Genomic DNA, 22,434 nt, shown 5'->3' on the forward strand with positions numbered 1-22,434 from the left:
GGTCAATTACAGCACACAACAAACATCCTGTTTTTGGCAGTAAGGCCCAGGAAGTGAGTGTTTATTGTTATTGGGCCTGTGTCTCTCACTGGATCACAGGGGGGTGGGACCAGCCGAAACGAGGAATGTGAGTCTAATTTCATGTTTCCCATTTTTGATTGCAGTTTAAACAAGAGAGTGAAAGGGAGGCGAGGAGAGACGAGACAGTCTCCTCAGACGCCTTTTTTTTTTTCTCCCCTTGCTTTTCATGTACGCTAACAGATATACACAAACGTTCACACGTGTGAACGTATATCTCAGATCCAAACATCCTAGAGGCTGAGTGAAGACTAAATGTATGCTTCCCACCCTCTTTAAGCTATACCAGACACAATACCATAAACAAAGCACATGAAAACTAAACACATATGTCTATGATGGCTTGCATGCACAAAATGAGTGTGTGTTAACTTGATGATACAAACATTGAAATAGATGAGATGGTATAGAAATATTTAAATGACAAGATGGAGAAATATTCAGTCTATGATTGCCTGGCTGTCTTTAACATGCAAAAAATAAGAAGTATTGTATGCGTTTTACTAGGGCTGGGTTACTAAAAATAGTAGTACATGTATTTTGTCAAGGGCATTTAACAAAACTAAACTCTAAGTTGAAAGTGTAAGCTGTAAACTTTTTATTTTTTATTTTTTCAGATTTATTTTTGGGCTCTTCATGCCTCCATTTGAAAAAGGACAGTAGATAGAGTCGGAAACAGGGAAGAGAGCGGGGAGAGACATGCAGGAAATAGTGCCATGGGCCGGATTCGAACCCGGGTCGCCTGCATACATAGTGCGCGCCTCAACCACCCGACTACCAGCGCGCCCCATGTAAGCTGTAAACTTACCTTTGAAAGTGAACTGTCTTGTTCCAGGGAAGTACTTATTATTAGCAGTAATATAAAGAATTGTATTGTATTGTGTTTTATTGTAATATATATCAATATTAAGAACAAAGTTTACCTTTGCCATTAAGAAATCAAGGTAAATTGAAAACATTCATGGCAGAAATTGGCTACATCACTTATTTTTGATAGGTAAGATAATTTGTTAACTAAGCTTTATTCTGAAATTTATTTTGGTGTTTGCTCACAAAAGATTTTTATCTGCTCAGTGAGCCAATGCACAAATTTTGCAAATATTTCTCACTCTGACGTGTCGCTTATAAACAGTTCATCCTGTACTCAACCAAGCAAATCCTGACGGGAGCTGCGGCGTTCAAGAGAGAACCTCATTTTCATTTCACGCTTTGTGAGCTACTTGCAAAGTATGCATGTACTGAGAAGTGACTTCATGACAGCTTTTCTCCATCATTGTGTGAAATTCTAAAGTATGTTTACTGCTCAGTAAATACACTGTATGAAGTGCAGTTGTTATTGAATGGAGTCCTTAATTCAAAATGAGAAGTAAGCTGCGGAGGTTGGTGTGCTGAGCAGCAGGCCTGGTCTCTACTGGGCCTGTAAATGCCTGGTGGGATCTCAATGTTTGGTGGGGTGGAGGAAGGGTTCTGCATTACACAGTGAACTTGGGTGATTTGAGCAACTGATGGCAGAGATGAATTAGTAGTTCATCATAAGTAAGCAGCACAAAAACATAGATGAGATGGAAGGGAAATTTCCATGCTGTTCCCACTGCATTATGTAACATTCTTTCACAAGTCAAGTCAGCCCCTGAAACAAGACACATCCTGTGACAATTTAAAAAGTAATAATTTAATAATCATATTATTTCAAGATATATACAAATAAAAAAAACTATATGTATGGGCCGAATAGTTTAGAAAAATAAAATTAGCTGCCAATGCAGCAAGCAAATAATATACATACATATCCACTTGCTGAGATATGCTCTGCAGTGTACAGATCTTCTCTCTGCAACACGGCAGCTCCTACCAATTTAAGACTAATGACTCAAGTGCAATCAGGCAGGTAAATTCCTCTACAGGCTGTGCTAGTAATTCATATGGACAGAAGTGTGTTCCACTCTACATCCCTTTTAAGGAGCAGTCCTTTGACTAAAAAATGTGCAAATCCAGCGTGTTAAGTTGTGCACAGCTCAAGTGGACCATCACGCTGGAAAAGCAGCACTGACACAACTGACAAACTTTACCTAACCTCACCTTACATGAGGCCAAGTGGCAAGTAAATTCTTGTTTCTCACCACAGTTTCTCTTTCATTTATAGCTACCAAAGGCAATGCAATCAGTAACCAAAGTAAACAGGACGTCATTCATGAGTGTATACATGAGGTATCATATTGCCAGCTGCAAAATTCAGCACAAACATCCTTAGAAAACATGTCTACATAGATTTATCTCTTTTCAAGTCTTTTTGTCACGCCTACTTAGTATATTAATACTGTATGGATAAGTCTTAATTCAAAGAGACACTGTTGCACTTGAGTGATGGTCCACTGAAGCTGTGCACAACATAACACTCATTGTATGTTTTGTCTGAGTGTTTTTGAGTTGTCTAGTTCCAGTGACACATTTAATGACTTTATTGTTGCTTCTGAGAGCAGAAAACATCATGCTCCACTGGTTTGGACAATGGCCTGCATCTTAGCAGCTCCTCCAAAAGCTCCAAGAACAGGTATTAAACTGGACACTGGCGGATTGTTCGTCCTGCATTGGTAGAGCGTCTATGAAACATTGCTCAGTTATGAGGTTCTTCAGAATCCTGCTCTGTCTAGCTGGACTGCTACTCTCTTAAAAAGGTACTTCAATATGTTCAACTTTTTCAGACATAAACTGTGTCTCCTTGTCTGCTGTAAAATGTGTGGCTCTTGTTTTAGCTCTCACTTTTGTTGAGGAACAAAGATAACATTTTCTTAAAAGACAGGGATGAACAAGTGCTGATTATCATTAGTTTACTGTTTATTTTGCAATTATTCTTCCTTATTTCATATGTCATTTCTAGGTAAACAGTACACAACCGAGGGTATATGTTTGGAGGAATCTAGGTGATTAACGATCAGTTAATCATGGGAAAGGGATGGGATTAAATAAAAGTGTACTTCTTCCCACTGCTTTTCATAAATATAACCAAAACTGTTATATGTGAAAATCTTGTATTGTGATGAGTTGTCTGTTTTGTGCATTATTATGTTTTGTATAAGGGTCAAAGGCTAGTGGGCTTCATTCATGCAATGCTCTATGTGCCATACTGGTTGCGCCACCTGAAATTTGCAACTGTTTTCAAATTAAACAGGTAAATACTTGGACACATGTTGCTACCTTTGTTCTGCTCTTAGCACAAAAGGTAAGGAAATTTGTGCTTGGTTGATTAGCTCTTTGTTGTAACAATGCTTCTTGGCAATTAACCTTATACTGTTTGAAAGCCTGTTAATTTCCCTTCTAAATGGTGCCACATTTGTAAGAATCATACATTTTGTGGGATGAGTATTGTAGTATTGTACTTCACTGCAGTTTAAAAAGCATTAAGTACTGACTAAAAATATTAACACTAAAAGCCAAACATGGAGGTTCTGCCAACAAGAAGTTTGACTCTTACAGCACGACGGTCAGTAGCGAGAGAATGACATTTCATCCTAAAACAGCTGTTGCATTTGACTTCAGATTAAGTCTCACCTTATAAAAACCTGGTTACAGATTCATATTCTCTTGTAGTTATTCAGAAAACTACAAGAGAATTCAGAAAAAATAATATTTTACTGTATAAGCAGCACAAGATTTATTGCCAAGAAGCAACATTACAAAAAAAAGAGATAATCTACCAAAGACAAATTCCCTTACCTTTTTGTGCTAAGAGTAGAACAAAGGTATCAACATAAAAATAATAGGAAATAATGGATTCGGGTAAACAAATATGCATTTCATGTCACTGACTCATAACCATTTTCTTTCTTTTTCACAAAATATATTTCATACTAATGCATACTACTACATTGGCCTTGCTTGCTCCCTTTTTTTGTCAGCTCTGTAGTCTTCCTGGTTGAACACTATGTGCATATGCTGTTCATCTTCTGGGTCAAAGCCCAGCACAGGAACAGTGGCGTATTGGCAACTGAGGGGTTTACAGGCAAGACAAAATTGAGCTACAACTGCATTACCTTGGTTTTTTAGTCTAATTTTGAGAAATCTAATTTAGTACAATTTAAGCTTGACTAGTATGTGAGCATGCATTTTAAAAATCCAGTTTTAGCAGGACAACACAATTATTAGATTTTTCTGACAGCATGAAAATGCACTGAATGATTTGCAGATGGTGTTACAAGTTACTGTTGGGGAAGGTAAAAAGTAGTCCCTGGTGGCCAAGTGAAAAGAGCACAAATCACTGCTCACCCTTTTTCTGATTTTTCTAAGTTAAAACATCTTAATACATCCAAAAAGCCTTGTTGACTTTTGAACTGGGCATGACTTTCAGTTAAATGAATGGAGGAGTGGCCAAGAACTCAAGTGACAGAGAGTTCAGTACTTACCCAGTACAGTATAGGCTGTGTAGCACAGGCCAAATGATGTGAGATTCAGTTTAGAACCAGCCAAATGATGTGAGATGCATGCAGAGGAAAGCCAAATGGTGTGAGTTGGCCGGACAAAACAGTCAATAAAGATCTACCAAAAAAACAATGGAACACTTCCAAACAGTATGCAAATGCAGAAATTACACTGCAATACTTGATGATAAAATGAGAACACCCTATATTCAGACTGTTTGGTTTCACAGTTTACTAAGCAGTTCAAAGTGGAGCTGAACACATATGGGCTGTGCAGAGATTTCTGATGTGAGACTCAGTAATTCAAGGCATATGAGTCAAAGTATGTACATAACAAATCTATTGAACAGCCGCAATATGTCACCAATTTATCAACAATCCAAATGCTGCCAAATCCCTCAGCAGGAAAAATAGCTGGGAATGCCACAGTTAGATGTCACAACATTTTACACTCTACAAAAGATTACTCTACAAATCTAAGTGTGAACATAAAACAAGGCCTTCGAGAGGGTCACATATGAAAGTAAGATATTATTCATGTACTTTCAATACAGTCTTTTGGCCTTGATCATATTTGTAGCTCTCAAAATACATCTGAGTATACTTTAATTCCTGGCTAGGCTGTTAAAGACAACAACTGCTTTCTTTTCTTTTGTTTTTCTTGTTAATGATGCCAATATGGTTGTGAATGGATCCACACAAGGTCATAAATACTGTGTTATAACCATGGGTTCAAAAACAAAATGCCTTGTTTCTTTTAAACAATACCACACTCACAATTGCCACCCCCCCAGTGCCCTAATATTTGAAGAAACACTGGAAAAGTGCTCTCTAATGCACCCTATGATAGAGGAAACAAGATGAAGGCCTTTAGGATGCCTTTCCAGAGAACAAAATGTTACTAAGTCCCTTCATGGGTGCCCTCCCAATGGACAATATGTGACAAAGTGACGTCAAGCGCTCTGTTTTTCAGGGCCCACCCAGCTCTGAGGAGACCTCAGGGAAGACCCATCATGCGCTGGAGGGATAGCATATCCTGTCTGGTCTGGAAACGCCTTTGGATCCCCAGAAGGAGTTGGAAAGTGTTGCTGGGGAGGAGGATGTCTGGGTAGACCTGCTCATACCACCGCAGCCCAGCCCCGGATAAGTGGAAGAAGGTGGTTGATTGGATGGATGAACCCTTCCCAATCACATTATTGAATGTTAATTGTTTTTCTATATGGTTTGTAATTTTCTTCATTTATTGATGAACAATTTCAGCCCTTTAGCAAGTATGTGGTCATTTGTTGTATGTATATTGCTCTTTATTTACGTCTTTATCTGCAAGCTGCTTCAAACAAAGGTGAAGGGTAAAAAGGTTAATACATTTGCTGAATCGAATTAAATTAAATTGAACTAAATTAAGTTGAATTGAGACATCATAGCTTTCTAGAATGAAAATTTCTAAATCAAAAACTATAACAAAAGCAGCTGTTAATCACTATCTGAAACCAAAATATTTATGTACTGGGGATCAATTTAGGGCTCTCCGTTAATAAAACACATAAAAATATAATTTTTCAGAAAAGATGACTTAATTTAGTTGTATCTGAACCACATATATATATCTACCTACCAGAAGTGATTGTGTTAATTGCTGTTCAAGCTCCTGTGGTAGTGTTGTGGTGTTGGTTGTTGCACACTTCAGGAGACTGAGCACAGCTTCTTCCAGGCTGGACAGATTGTGATACCACAGAGACACTACTGACTGCTCCTCCAAGGACAAGCAATTGCTAGAAGAAAAAAAAAACATTACAAACAAACATAGCTTGACATTTCATTTGAAATTTGAAGCTGCCAGTTTGCAGGATTATGTGTAGAAGCACAATGTAAAACAAAGAAATATGTAGCACACCTTGAGTAGGCAGAGCTGAGAGCATTCAGGAAATCTTCACTTAGTGTAGCTCTGACACAAGACATCGGATGCTGCAACAGAGCACCAATGAGAGGAGCAGCCTCAGGACAAGAGACCAACGGGACACATGCCTCTGACGTGGCCAGAATGCTGTCACAGTTACACCTGTAAAGTATCATAAAGTTTTAAAAATCAGATATTAAAAATCAAAGGTCTGATTAGATTTCCTCTCACCAAGGACTCGAAAGTTAGGTGTGCTTGATCTTTTCAAGCAAAATGCTCTCTGAATATTTCATAGAAATGTCAAACATTCTGTAACTCAAACATTTAAGAAAAGTAAGAGTTACTTATTTTTCTTATGCAAGAGTTTTGTGAATTGATTATCTTTGGGATGTTTGCCAGTACATTGCCCAATAAAAGTCATATGAAGACATGATTTTAGGCTTTGGGAACCTGTTTTGATTTTTCCCACCATTTGTGATTTGTTATACCCCAAAAAATTATTCAAGAAGATACTTAAGATTTAATTTAGTGACAGGATTAGTCAGTGATTGCAATAAAGTTTCCAATGCTCAGTACCTCTGATTCATGTTGCCAAAAGAACTGCAGCTCTTTTCGATATTTTCCTGCAGCATTGCCACCGTCTGAAATAAGAGAAGAATGTTTAAAAATGTTGAAAAAATAAATTTTGTAAATGGGCACCCATCCATGATCTCTAGTTGGTTCAAAGATTACCACCATAAAATTTTACACTATGGTTGGCTTGAGGTGGGTTAAATAACCTTAAATTTATGTTACATTTCTATTTTGCTCTTTGTAGCTACTGTATTTTATCACCTACTAAAACTAAAAAGGATCATGCATCTAAATTTATGCTCAAGTGCTATGACCCCTTCTTCTAAGATAAGTCTATGATGACATACTCAACTTATAAGATCACTGAGAGTTATGTCTTATATAGTAAGTCTCTGTACATTTAGTTCTCAGTGTGATTTAGCTTAAATTAATTCATGGATTTTTAGTTTCACTTCTCTCCTGCTGAGCAGTGTTAAGCTGCTACAAAAAATCAGAATTTCCTGATATTGCTCTTCACAATAAAAGCTTTCGAACAATTTAACAAATGAGGACTAACTTTTTGGAAATAATAGTTTTATCATTGCATTAGCTGAGCTTTAGAGTACGTAGTTGCAGTATTTATAGCTGCACCAAAGTCACAGCCCATTTCTTTGAATCATCTCAGACTTACAACCAGCAAGTCATCCTTTAAAACACACCTTCAACCTGTTGTTTGCGCTGTTGTTATTAAAATGTAAATGCAGCGCTGGACTCATCAAAAACTAAATCAATCCTGTATGCAACCTGTATCAAAGCCCCAGACTGACCATTAGAAGTGCTCTGCAGAGGAATTAACACGCTCTATGCTGCTGTTATTACATCAGATTTGCTGTGCAGCACATTAATTGGAAACACTGACACCTGGTCTGATGTATAGAAGAGGCAGTTCTATTTACTTAGTGAGTCTGTAGGTCTGTCTGGCTATTTAAATGGCTTTTAAAATGTCAGAGAGAAACATGCTAATGATGGGGTCTAATAGGAGCTGTTGTGTGTCAGAAATCACTCTTTTACTACTATTATCTGGCCGATATCAAGGCTGTAAGATTGAGCCTTCAGTGGCATTAGTTTTGTCTCGCGTATGCACTACATCCAAACGGCAATGATGATATTGCAGAAGTCCAATCTGATGCAGAAGTAAAAACAGTCCATCACTATGACTGGCTATTTTCCTTGTCATGACCCTAATGAAGGCTACATGCCAAAATGCGTCAGTAAAGTTGTTCTCTAAACTACAAGTTTTGCTGGAGATTCCTGTTCTCTTCTATTTTCCATGTCAGACATCAGGTTGGATGTGTTAAAATCACTTATTTGGGCTGAGTTGCAACTGGCTGATAGTAGCTTTTTGCAACTAAAATCATACTTTCTTATGTAAGTGTTTTATAAAGTATAAAAATACATGATTTATTTCATAAGACAGGTGCATAGAAGAGACATCGGTGTTTTAAATGCAAGTAAACTGTTTACAACAAAATTGCCAATAAATGCTTTTTACAAGCTAGACAGCATGTTGAAGTTTGCTTCCAAACTAATAAAGGTTTATCTACTGAAAGAATTAAGTAGAGAAGATATATATGCTGCCACTCTGTTGTAGATCTTTACAGTTAAAAAACTATATATACACAATGCTATAACACCTGTACACATAACATCTGTATACATTTTTTTGTGACTTACATTTTTATTGATTATTTTAACCTTTTCTACACATAAAATCCACAGATGAACATGTAGGCTTTTAATTATACACCTCAGTTAAAAATGTGGACATGTCCCTGTAAAAAGAGACTAATATATGCAGTAAAAAAAAACAACAAAAACACACACACACACACACACACACACACACACACATATATATATATATATATATATATATATATATATATATATATATATATACATGGCTTAACAAATCTATCAGACCACCACCCAAAGTAAGGTTTATGCCACAGCTGTATCATGAAGTGCTTTAATGTGGACTCTTTCATTCTCAGTGAGCTCTCCACATTTTTACCATTTTGAACAGGAATGAGGAATTTCAAACTGAATTCACCTTTTTAGACCCAAATTTGAGCCGGCTCACTGGGCTTCTCTGAGAAGTCAGAAATTAATCAAGCATAACATTCAACCACTAAAACCCTTTTTTTTCAGGAATGCAAGTAAATAACTATAATTTGACGTATTAATCAAGACATAATAATGTGCTTTACTATTTTTTCTTTTTTTTTTTTTGTAAACCAGTAAATTTGAAAATTCATGGATAACAATAATGATTATATTTTAGCATTAAAAATATCATTCGGGTTAAAGAGCTTTTACATATTGGTGTATTAACCATTGCAGAAACATAAAAAATGATTTTGGTAATTACCAATGCCGTTAATTTAGGGCAGCTGTTGCATAAACCTTACTTTGGGTGGTGGTCTAATAAATTTGTTAAGCACTGTATATATTATCAGCGGTCAATACCTTTCTCAGCACTTGTAGATGATACTCATTAGGTGGTACATTCATATGCTTCATAAATGCCTGGGCTGCTGCCTCCTCTTCTTCTGTAGCAAGCTGACAAAACAGTTTCTGTGGGAGGGCAGGCAACATAATGTGCAGCAGATTATATTCTCTTTATGTGCATAAAATGGTGGATAAGACTTTAATACAACCTGCAAAAACCCTGAGATCCATAACATCAAAGCTAATTAGTTACTGGAATATAAGATGACTCTGTCAGCGTCACATCATTTGAACCACATGAGTGCAGAAAAGGCATTCCAGTAAGTGAGAATGTATGGACAGCATATGAGCAGCTTCAGAAATGAACATTCTTTGTTACAGACAGCCCTGGTGTTTTACAAGCATTTTTCAGAAGGGGCCTCATCATACACTGACAAAACTAGACCAATAAACTAAGCTGATTCTCGGCTGAGGAAAACGCAATGCATAATTAAGGAACAAAGAGTGGGAAAACTAGCCCAACTGTAAGTTACAAACTTACCAGAGGAGCTTTCAGTCCTTTTCAACCTGTGAATAACGGTAATAAAGAGAGATGCCAGAGAGCATTGAATCATCTAAAGATTCAACAAAGTGAGTGTTATTTTTTGTTCAAAAAGTGTGATATTTCCAAAGACTTAAGTTTGTGTTCAGGATTGATGAAGACCTAAGGAGGAGTCATCTATTGGACCATAAGAAGTTGATCTACTGATACATGTTTGAGAAAGTGTGATCCAGCAGAGAAAGCCAAGGCCTCACATCTTCAGCACGCACCATTTTTACAACTCAGATGAACCCAAAAAAACGAAATATCCAGACCACTAAGACTTCGAAGTACAAATCCCTTTCAAACTGCAGATGAAAGGAGATCAACAGGACATGAAGAAAGAAAGAGATTCAAAGAGGCACCATATGTTTTTTTTTTTTTTTTTATAAAGGGACATAAAAACAACAAGTGAAGGAGAAAACCCAAGATCCAAGGCAGTGGAGTGCTGCAGTGCTGTTGGTGGAGCTGTGTGGTTTCCTTGGCCAGGCCCTACAGCACGCTACGATGCTTACCCTCCACATAGTCTTACAAAACAACCCCAATCACTACCATCTGAGCGCCCTCAAACTCTGCACATTGAGTACATACAAAACCAATCACACTTATCCCACCCTGGGTAAGAAGGCACAGTGGGGCTGGGGGAATAAGAGAGGGAAGGAAGGTTGGTTATAGGGAATGGCAGGGAGGCAGGAACGCAGATGGATGGTTGAATTTGAAGGGGGGGGGGGGGGGTGTGGTCCCCAGAGGAGTGGGATGAGGGGCAAATGGATGAACGGATGGCAGATTCTTTAGGTCAAAAGTTATCTTTCTCTCTGAGAAAAAAACAGCAGGAAAGCCGACTTTGGGGGCTTGGACAAGCCTCTGCCATGTAAAATATCCCTCCATAAATCTAAAATTAAAATGTAGGATGGAGAAAAATGCACAAGGCAAAAAGACTCGGTTGGTTGGTTTTGATGGGTGCCTGTTAACAATTACAAAGCCAAGAATGAATTCTCCCCAAACCAATGAAAGATCCAAGTCTACTCTCAGATGGTCAAAACAGCAGAGACATGAAGAGGAAGGCTGAAATGAGTGAAAGAGTAAAAGTAAGAGTCAGGATGAAAATGCAAAGAAATGAAGTTATAGGCAAATGTGGCAATATTTCGTATACTAAGATCTAAAGCATTAAAGTGTATTTTTAATCAGAAAACTGTGTTTTTCTTCTATCTATGTAAGGCTGATGATTTCATCTATTCACCATTAACAATTTGTGGCTTTTTGACATATAATTACAGAGGAAGTTTGGGTGTTTCTGTCCGGAACAAGATTTTACAAACAATACTGATGTAAACAAAACTGAAATATCATCTACGACTACTAAAACTTCCTGCCTCGTGTCAATTACTGTGACCATCATTTTTGTGATATCAACTTCAATAAAAAATAGATTTCATTCAAATACTGGAGAGCTGGATCATTAAAATGACAATGAGTACAACTATTCTTATCCTATTTAAAGGAACAACCTGTTATTTTCTTTTTCAAAGACTAATTTGCTCTATTGTCAAGAGCTAATTGACAGGCTTGATATAACTGTGCATTAGGTATGGAGGAAGGGCTCATCTTAGTTCAGGGTAAAAACAGGAACACAAGAAAGGTCAGCTTGGATATGTGTACCAAATGACAAAAAAGACTGGGGCACAGATGGCTTAGCAGTTAGGTCATGCCCTACTCAGGTTCAAGTCTGGCCTATGGATCCTTTCCTGCATGTCTTAACCCACTCTCTACTCACTGTCCATCTCTTTTAAATCAAAAGCTTTTTTTTAATAAAAAAAAATAAACACCTCTGAAACACTTTTAAAGCTCTCTTAATGGTATGTTGTCAGTTGTTTGTTTCATCAATACAAGGAAAAAGATGTTAAACAGCAATAGTCAATCCAACAGCGGGTGTGTATGCAGCACTTCCTCCAAAAGAAAAGGAGAGCCCAAGGGGTCCAGAGGCTATAGTTCTTCAGTGGGACAGCCTGGTTTCAAGACCAACCTGTGGCTCCTGTCATACATGTCATTCCACACTCTCTCTCCCTGAAGTTTCACTTCATCTACTGTCCTATTGAATAAAGGCTCTAAAGTCAGAATGAATCTTAGAAGTAGAGGGAGTAGAAAGTACAAGAAGAAGAGGACAATGACGACAAAGATGAAGAAGAGGAGCACATGTAGTCACTGTGCATGGCTTCATTTTACCAATAAATAAATAAAATAGATGAACCAAAAATCTTCATTTACATACATTTGACTATGATAAAAATGTTTCTTAAAGTCTAAATTCAATAATGTAAATGGTACAAAAGAAGGAAAGCAGGAAAGAAAGATAGAAAGCAAGGAAGAAAAGTAAGGAAAGAGCAAGAAAGAAAGAAATTAAATAAGAAAAGGGCTGCCATCCAAGAGGAAATAGATCAAATGAAGAACTTCATTGTCACAGAACACTTTAATTGTAACAAAAAAAAAAATCCCTGAAGCCAGCAATTTGAGCAACTAATCCAAAAATCTGTTTTTGCTGCCCAGTAGCTCCAGGGCCTACCTGTAGTTTACCTGTTTGACTCAGTGGAGTTACACATCAAAGATTAAACCATCAAACTGTCCATCCTTCAGCCCTCTAATATTACACTCATGCCTTTCTCATCTGTCATCTCCTCAAAGATCATGCTATGTTTCTGCAGCATTGTGTGGTCCCCCGCTAGCACAGGATGTTGAAAAACAGACCGATTGAGCTAATGACTATCTGACATAGCCTGCAGCCATGTGGCTGTATCCAGCATTCATCAAACCAAATGAGAACACTCAGATGTGGATAAGAGATGCAGACAGGGAGGGGTTAGGGGGAGACATGGAGGAGAAAAGGCTAAATACTCAGCCCACTATCACAAATGTAAAAGTAAAATACATGTGGCTACTAGTATTATATACAGTAGCAGTAAAAGGCATCTTTTTGCACAAACCTCTGTGAGAAAAAGCACACAACATACACAGTATTTAGGTGCCATTTAGCACCAGACCCTCAGTCTATTACAGAGCCGGCAAGGAAACAATGTTGGGGAGCAAGATCAGACAGAGCTAACAGAAAACAGGCTGCATTGTACATTCCAGGACAGGCAGTCCAACACAACACAGACTCAGGGAGAGACACAGAGACAGACCATCTCTGGCCTAAAACCATACATCTGCCCTGCTCCCCCAGACGGGATGAGCTGCGGTGAGTAGGTTCTTTTTTACACTTCCCGCCATTCCTGTTATTTGCGGGGAGTGGAAGATGAGGAGGAGAATGAGGGGAAGCTGCAGAGTGGGTTTATTGTAGTTGTGTTCTTTGGACATTTTTATCCAGTCATGTGGACTTGGTGAACTTGGTGGACTGTCAGATGCTAGTGCTTTAAATTAAGCACACAGCTGCAATTAACTACTTCTACAAAGGATCGTAATTAGTGGTCAACTAGAATTTTAGAAATAAAACGGCACATTCCTTAGGTATTTGAGAAAGTTGTGCACACCTTCTGCCTGACTCTGAAAATTAACCTCTCTCTTTCCACAATTTTCCCTTTTGCAGCTCCAGCAGTTTTGATATAACTTTTTTGACATAAAAAGGCAAATGAAAACATCGTCATACTGATTTACTACATCTGTTTGAATGTATGACACTGCTGAGATGGATTAGGTGTCAGGCAGAGTTGGAAAATTGCCTTTGTTTACATTTCCCATGGCAAAAATTCACAATGCATTCACCTTTTATAATAAATTGTAACATTTTTGTAATATACATCGCATCCTGCCAATTTTAACAAAATCAACAATAGCTGAAAGTTCTTCACAGAAGCTTTACGGCAAAAAAACTAAGGATAACATTAATATGTACACATATACAGTTATTCACAAAGGGATTTAATGTAAATAAACAGTTGGACTAAATTGAGAAATGTGTTTTCCTAAATGCTTTCCTTGTTTTCTCAATGTATATGAAAAAAACAACAATATACATGTTATTAAAACTGTAAATCTATACCCCACAAACACAATGCCCTATATATAGATACGCAAACACTTCCCATACAATAACAAAGCCTAGACGCAAACATGTCGGAGCACGCATGCACTCAGCTTCCCCTCTTTTGGGTCAAAGACCATCTGGCAAATTTAAGGTTTACTTTCAAGGCACTGTTTTAATTAGCTAGATGTTTTATTAGATGAGAAATTAATCAAAAGAATACAAACACACAGTTAATCTGGCAAAAATGTGAAGGTCCCACATTGTTTATCATAAGCCATCTGTGTGAACCCTCTCGAAGTTGAGAATTGCAGAATCTTTTCTTCCCTCTGTTCTCGTTCCCTCCTCTCTGTGCGAACCTCAAAAGCACACAGTGAGCAAGATCAACTAACCAAACTATAAAGGCTGATCATTCTCTGGTGACAAGAGGCCATGAAGCAGTCGATTTTAATTTGCTTTCAAAGTAAGTTTTACAGTTTTGGGCACAAAAGGCTTGGACTAACAGAGGCCGAATCTACCTCATTCATCATCCATGTCCCGTTGGAGAGGAGACACGGAGGGCTGGCGAGAGATTTCCTATTAAAAGCAAATTAGAAAGAAAATCTCTTCAGCAGCCCAAAGGCAGTCCAAAACAGATTCTTTAAGAGAGTATTTGTTCAAGTGATGATAGTCAAGAACTAATAAGGACATAAAAAGCAAACAGATCCGGCATGAAAATATGAGAAAAGGAATTTGATGACCAATCGGAAGAGACAGTACAGTTTCAACTAATTCATGTTGTGTGTGGTGTAATGAATTGGTTGAACCTTGCTTTGATTTCTCCATAAATATGAAACATTTTTATCCCCTCCACCTCCCCGTGGTCATTGCTTTGTCTTTCATCTGTGTATAAACCCACATTACCAACAGAACTAGAAAAGCACTAAGAGAGCGCAGACCTCCGCCATCAGCCCTATCTCCCAATAGTGAAGAATCCTTTAAAAACATTCCTAGATCCAGACGGATCACTCCCAAATTCTAATTCTCCGATTACTCCTCTCCCGGTGGGGTGGAGACACTATGAGGCAAAGCATTGGCTTTGCTACTTGTGGACTGTCATGGTGGAAGCACCCATGGTCTCACCGGACGACTGAAAGTCATGGCAGAGGGTGAATATTCCTCTATTCCTCCCAGCATTGTGAGTATTCTCACTACAATTCGCTGTCTTTCTCTCTGTTACACTCCAAATCGTCTCCTCAACCAGGCGTGTCTTTCAAACTCTATAAACTCCAAAACTTTGAATAGAAACACACCAAAAACATGCTGTTGGGATTGAAGTTGCTAATGTCCGCCATCTCCTGGTGTAAAGCGGTAACAACGCAGACCTCTGCCATTAGCCCTATCTCCTAATAGTGAAGAATCCTTTAAAAATTCCTGGATCCAGACGGTGATCCGGATCAGTCCCAAAATCTAATCAGTTCTTCCTTATGCCATTGCTGACATTTCCTAAAAATTTCTTGAAAATCCATCCATGACCTTTTGAGTTATTTTGCTAACAAATGAACAAACAAACGAACAAACCCACCCGATCACATAACCTCCTTGGTGGAGGTAAAAACACAGTAAGTAAAGAAGACTTCATACTTCTCTTGCTGGTAAGCTGGGGTTGACTAGCAAGTGACGAAGTCAGGCACAAACTGAGTTTAATAACCAAATTCTTGTTGCACAAAACTGAACCTTGCAAACCGATGGATTAGCCAGATTCCATGTCTGTCATAAGGCAGATCAATATTGGAGGCTCTAGTCTGAAACAGTTGTGCCAGGTCTGAGAAGGACCCATTACAGTATAGCTACAGTTTTATCAGAACTGGACAACAAACCTTGATTTCAAAAAGAGCAAATAACTGCACTGAAAGCATGTTTTTACTCTTCTCCTGACCTGATTCAGCATGAGTTTGTAATGGGTATTGGCAGAGTATGGTTTTATTGCAAATCAGTTGCAATGACTACCACTGGTGAACCTGTTAGCTGTGGTGTAGCTTTAGTGAGTTTTTATCAGATCTTGACAGCTTTTCTCTATAAAAGAGGAGCAAAGAACAAACTGAAAGTCTTCAATCGCAGATAAGATGTTATGCACTACTCCTGACTGGCCTCGGCATAAGTTTTATCCACCAACAAGCTCCACCATTAGTAAACTATGACATCACCTGCCTGCAAAGTTAACACTACTTTCTGGAGCTGCGCATGTCTACTACCTCATTTTGTCTTGTCCCTCTGATGGCCTGTAGTGAATGGGATCAGACAGAATGTTCATCCAATAACAATCACAATATTTTAAAAAGACCCGCCCTTCCCAAATACTTTGTATGGGAAGTTTCCAAGGTGAATGTGAAATACAGTATATCCTTTGGAATGGACATAGGAAACAGTTTATCGGGCATGTCAGGTTCCCCTAAATTACCCAAAGTCAACAAATGTTGGCCAACTGCTGTCTTAAGATTTAAAACATCCCTGGTACACAACAAAATGTGTCTGGAGATTAAGGGCCTGTGTCCACTGTGGCCCTTTTAGCACTAGCATACTCGCTACCTCCTTTTCAGAGTGGTTTTCATCTGCATTTATTGTTGCAAGTAGGAATGCACAATATTGGATTTTTGCAAGCATCTGAGATAGCGATATTTATCACTATCATTTTAGCCAATACAGATATCAATACTGATATTTAAATATGTATTGCAGCCCGAAAACTTCAGTCTTTGAACACATTTAAAAGTATATGGATGAGCAAAGAAGCAAACTTGAGTACTTTAAATACACTTCAAAGTTTAAAGATTTCAAATGAACAAATAAAAAGACCTAGGTGTGTTGCTCCAGCCTTAAACATGATAAACTTAATAGTTCAAATGGCAAAATTTTACAGTTGATAAATGCTGGTATTCATAGCCAAAATATCGGTCTTAAATACCTGTAGAAATTTTGCTATCTGCAGATATCTATAATTGCCTTTTTAAGCTAATAATACTGATATTGTGCTAATGATACTGTGCATCCCTAGTTCCAAGGTCATTAAAGTTGATCCCCTCTTTATTTTGACTGGACAGTGCTAGAGAAGTGACAATGATGAGCACAGCGCTGCTGAACAGCTGAACTGTTATCCAGTGAGAGTGCTGTCAGCATGGCAACAAAAACAACTGACGTTGAGGGCATTTCCACTCAGGGCACTAAAAAAATACTATATTAGCTTTGCATTGGAATAAACAATAACAGAGCTTAAAGAGCTGGCTCTGGAACCAGTCTCTAATACAGATTTACAAGTTGTTTACTTGTCCTCTGTCTCAATAGATTTTCCTCTTTGAATAAATCTCAGCATTGCCCTTGGCATTAAGAAACTGGGAATCTTTCTATTAAAATAAAATTGTGGTAAGGTAACAAAAAGCATCAGGTATTCAGGTTATCTTGTTGGGGCGGTGTAATCTTTTAATGCCCATTTCTTTTCTTGAAAATAACTTAAATAACTGTTTAGCTTAAGTTGCAATGGAGAGATTATAGGAAAATATTTGCTATTACCATTACCCTATTTGTAAAGTCTCTTGAGATAACTTTGGTTATAAAATGGCGCTATACAAACAAAGACTGATTGACTGCGTAATTGATTGATATTTCCACCTTTATTTGCCCTGTTTTTGTGTCAAATCAAGAACATCCCAAATGTCTTTTTCAGGCCAACTGTCAAGGCGCATATTTACGTACCTCTCGCAATCACTGAGGAGACAAATAATCCCCCTCCACGTTAAAAGTGGTAACAAAGGTGTTACATGGGCCAGACAGATTGGTGAAGCCAGCGGGGGGAGAGAAGTGCAGTGTATGTACATGCCTAATTGTTACACCACAGTTGTAGGATCCCCGTATGAAAAGGTCTTAAGAGAGTGAAGGTGTGCATGTAGAAGTATTCATGGAGCACATGTTTCAGACTGCATTCACAACTTATGGATACAAAAACTATATTACAGGTCTACATTATTTCCTAAAGTCTAAGACCTCATTAACAGAGATAGAGAAATCCTTGTGCATACCCGTATCCATTGGTTGGCTTTCCTTTCCACAGCATTGCCTGGAAGCTCTGAGTAAAGCTCCCACAGGCACTGGAACAACAGCTTTCTGCCTGAAGCTGCAGACATCAAGATATCACATCATACCACAGACATTTAAAAATATTGAGCGATCTCTATATATGGAAAATACTGTTTAATATAAAGCCCTTTGCACACTGACCATAACCATCAAAATTAGTTAGAAACTGATCAGTCAGATAGGTGAAGTCATTCTGAACTCACCATCAGCTGTGACTAAAGGGTTCCAGCACAGACGTCCAAGAAACTGACCAAGGAAGGGAAGCCTCTTCATGGTCTCTGTTGTCGAGCTCTTAAGGACAAAACAGAGAAAGCCACAGACATGAAGAAATAGCCTACGTTTTATAGATTGCATGTTTTAATTCTAAATACTCCAACATCTGAAAAGCTACACTGTAAAGTATATACATTTCTTTTCCATCAAGCACTCAACAGACTCAAACGTGAAGGAACTGAAGTCAATTTAAGAACAAAATTTCTCTCATTTTTTACTGTATGTTTGATGTTTTAAACCACTTCTTCTGTTTCATCTTGTTACTTTTTATCCTTTTAATCTGCAGCCTTTTACCACAACACAAAACAATCATAAGTCTACTTAAAAGATAAAGGGTTATAATGTTGAAAAGAATGCAAATGCACATGTGCACAGGACATCACTTATACATCCACTTTGTTTCTCTCGTTTCAGTCATGTCAGTATTACTACGTCAAGATTAACTGTGAGAGATACACAGTGCAGGACAGGGCTCTGGTTGAGGGTGCTATATCTGTAAAGGTTTTAGTATGTGTGTGTCTGAACCCATTTATCCAGCTCAGAAACACACACCATGTGATTCATTTCACCTCACAGCCAATTAAAACATCCAGAAGGTTTCAAGCGAAGGCAGACACCGTATTTAAGAGTTTAAAGAACCTTTAATCCTGATGTTTTTTTATATTGAAGTTTGAAAATATTAGACTTTCCCAGAGGACCCTAACTTGTAAAATCTTATGCTGGAAAGATTCCAATTACATGTCAGCAAAGCTTGCTGATATAAAAGAAAAACAAGACTCTGTCAGCAGCAGTGGTACCCTTTTTTGAGTATGTACAGTATGTATAAATTAAGGTTAGCTATAGCAAAGTATTCTCATATAAAAAGATCTAAAAACATGCAAATAAGTAACTGCAGGTTCGGTGTTGGATATTTTTTTTACATTATTAGTTAGAATACAGTTCTTGTGCTGCTTTGGCCTCACTCAGGTCCTCACAAACCAGTTTAAAATGAGTTCCTACTCATACTCAGTGTCTGAAAAGCTCAGATCTTTCTTTTTTCACCACATTTTTTCTGAATTTCAGCTATGTTGCTGCTATGTTTCAATCCCAAATCAGTCATCCTGATTTTTATTGGTCACTCTTTAAAAAAATAAATTCATGAAAATTTAAAAGTTGCATTCATCTTTTTCTCGGATACCATTTTGCCTTTTTACATTACTTTACTTTAAATGTAGCCTGTATCAGACTCCTCTGTGAACTTCATGTTAATTTGGCCCATAACTCATTTTCAAAGATCTGATTCAAGGTCCCTTTGGCAGTTCAAACTCATTTAAAACAGATCTGAGTCACACTGGAGCAAAACAAAACAAAACAAAACAAAAAAATGCAACAAAATGATGCACTTTTCAGATCTGTAACGTCCCTCAAAAAATCATCATGTATACACATCTTGCACATAGTCTGATGTATTTATTTTTCTATTCCTTGTGAAAATTTTGACTACGAGGCAAAATGGTCTTGTACAGCATGAAATACAGGAGTGACAATGATTCTGTGGTTCTCCCACTCCTTAAAAAGAAAACACCTGACAGAGCCCTTCAAACATTTTTTTGTATTTGCATGAGCTTGTGCATCACAACACTGGGCCAAGTTGTAGAGTAAGCGCTACTCTCAATTCAGTCTTGTTGTTAAGTGGCTTTGAGCTCAAACTTTGACCTTTATCTGTGATGTTCCATGGTCAATATCCACAGACTATATGGGAAAAGCATGGTGTTTAAATGAAAGATTCAGTGCAAGGGAGTGAGAGAGTCACTGTGACAAATAGTCAGTCACCCATTTAAATTACTTGGATGAATGCAAGGAAAAAAAAAATAAAATAAAAAAAATAAAACCTGCTCCAAAAAAATGATGACGAATTGAAGTTTCTGAGTCTGTGTGCAGACTAGGGCTGTTAATGTTAACACTTATGATTAATCTGGAAACCTTAACGCATTAGAAATAACAATAGGGCAGATAAATCATATGACCGAGTTTGACCACAACTTCCTCCTGTAGTCCTCCAGCACAGATGTCTACGTGCCTGGAAGTGAAGAGGTAAAAGTCACGAGTGATGAGTGAAGAGACAGACCCAGATCTGCTTAACAGCAAATTTCAATTTAAAAAGCTTCCGAATGGAAGTTTAGATGAAACCAAAGCTGTGTGTTAGCAAAGGCGCCATCAAGTCGTAGTTGCCAAGCTACCCTGGAAGAGAGCAGGAGATGTGGATTTGACAACAAAACGACAATTATTAAGCTCACTAATGCAATCACTAAACAGGTCACCAAAGACAGCAGACCTATCAGCATTCAAGGCAAGCAGTTTACATTCACTATGCAGCTAAAATGATTTTGTACTTGATGTGTTTGTCTGCTGATTAAGTTTGCAGTTTATGGATATTATTGCCCAGTGAATTTTAATTTGTATATCTAATATTATTTTTTACAAACCATTGAAACTAAGGAAGATTTGTTAAATTATGTTTAAAAACTATAGTTTACCATACTTCTACTTCTTTTATCTCAAACCAAAATGCAAGTTAATGGTAGTATTTTAAACCATGGTTAATCATGATTAATCACAGCATATATATGCTGTGATTAATCATGATTTTCTTTTTAAATAAATTACCAGCAATAGTGCAAACATGATTAACACAACATAAAATCATAGACCAAGATCATATTTCATTTTAAATGTGCAGCATTTTAAGACAAGGACTGAGAGTGCAAATGTGTCAGTGTTGTCACTATAAATGCTAAGATAGAGCTGATTTAGCTTTTTGCAAGTCAGAAGTTTAACTTTTGAATTGCAACCAATGCATTGGAAATATATAAAAAATTGTGGTTTCTCCAACTTTAATAGGATTTTTTAAGGTTGATTTTGGGACATTTCTGTTTATTTTAAAGGCATAACTGTGGCTAGGGTCAGAAACTGTAGAGAGAGGGAGTGAGGGGTTACATGCTGGACAAGAGCCACAGGCTGGATTTGAATCTGTCCACTTTAAGAACTAAAGCCTCTGTGTATGCGACGCAAGGATACAATCACTAGACTACTGTCCCTTTCATTGGCAATATAGTGGCTTTACTGTCATATTATTTTTACCAAAAGGAGTTTTGCATGACTGATTTTTTAAATAAACACTTTTTGAAATCTCAAGTCCCCTCTCCAGTACTCTTTGGGGTAATTGGACTTCCATTTAAGAAACAGAGGACTACAGAACTGGGAATATGAGTTAACATGAAACACAGCAAAAAAGGATCTAATCCATTGAAGGACAGTTTGTCTCATTTTTATTATTTCAAAAAAACAAACTGATTCGTTGCTTCTAACACAGGAGGAAAAATATAAAGTATTCGTCAATAATTTACAAGGAAAGAACACATTCAAGTAGGGCTAAAGAAAAATGACTTTAGTATTTGTATAAAAACATTTTTTTTTAAATCTGGTAAACTGTAAACACACAGATGTATTGCATCACTCTTCTTCCACTGTGTTCACTTTCCAAGTTTAATATGATACAGTAATACACTCAGTGCATATGATGTGTTTTAATACAAAGACCTAGGTGAAAAGGAAAAACAGATTTAAGTGGTGACGTGTTGCATAATTTTACAGGCATTGTCTGCACATGTGCACATGAATCATGCTCACGTGTGTTTACAGTATTACGCAGCATCCATCCCATATTAACAGACCATGTCATTCATTTCATCTGTGAGATAATTAAACTTGAGAGAATAGTTTCAATGCAGGAGAGGCCCACACAAGGAAATCTGACAATAAAACTGTTGTTATTGAAGCAGTGTGCATGTGCTCAAACAAAGATGATTCAGCTGGCTGTGATCAGGATTGAATAACATGAACCAAAATGTGGAGAAACATGAACACTGATTAAAAAGTGATTTCAGAGTGTAGGAGAGACGTAGTCTCTCTCTTTAGAACTAACAACTCACAAGTCTCATTGAAACTCATGTCAGTTTCGCAT

General features: G+C 37.6%; 1 protein-coding gene across 4 annotated transcripts in view; it reads right to left on the bottom strand.

The window, feature by feature from the left end:
- The window catches only part of fancc (FA complementation group C), a 61,083-nt gene that overhangs the window by 21,466 nt on the left and 17,183 nt on the right, over positions 1–22,434 (bottom strand). For all 4 annotated transcript variants that reach the window (XM_041786527.1, XM_041786526.1, XM_041786523.1 and 1 more), the window contains exons 3-8: positions 18,362–18,449; positions 18,101–18,195; positions 9,472–9,579; positions 6,967–7,031; positions 6,388–6,552; positions 6,109–6,265 (exon numbers count right to left, since the gene is read on the bottom strand). In XM_041786527.1, coding sequence (XP_041642461.1) covers positions 6,109–6,265; positions 6,388–6,552; positions 6,967–7,031; positions 9,472–9,579; positions 18,101–18,195; positions 18,362–18,449 — 678 coding nt within the window. The remainder of the gene's footprint in view (positions 1–6,108; positions 6,266–6,387; positions 6,553–6,966; positions 7,032–9,471; positions 9,580–18,100; positions 18,196–18,361; positions 18,450–22,434) is intronic.

Source organism: Cheilinus undulatus, linkage group 5, assembly GCF_018320785.1.
Source record: "Cheilinus undulatus linkage group 5, ASM1832078v1, whole genome shotgun sequence".
In the NCBI taxonomy this organism is placed as follows: domain Eukaryota; kingdom Metazoa; phylum Chordata; class Actinopteri; order Labriformes; family Labridae; genus Cheilinus; species Cheilinus undulatus.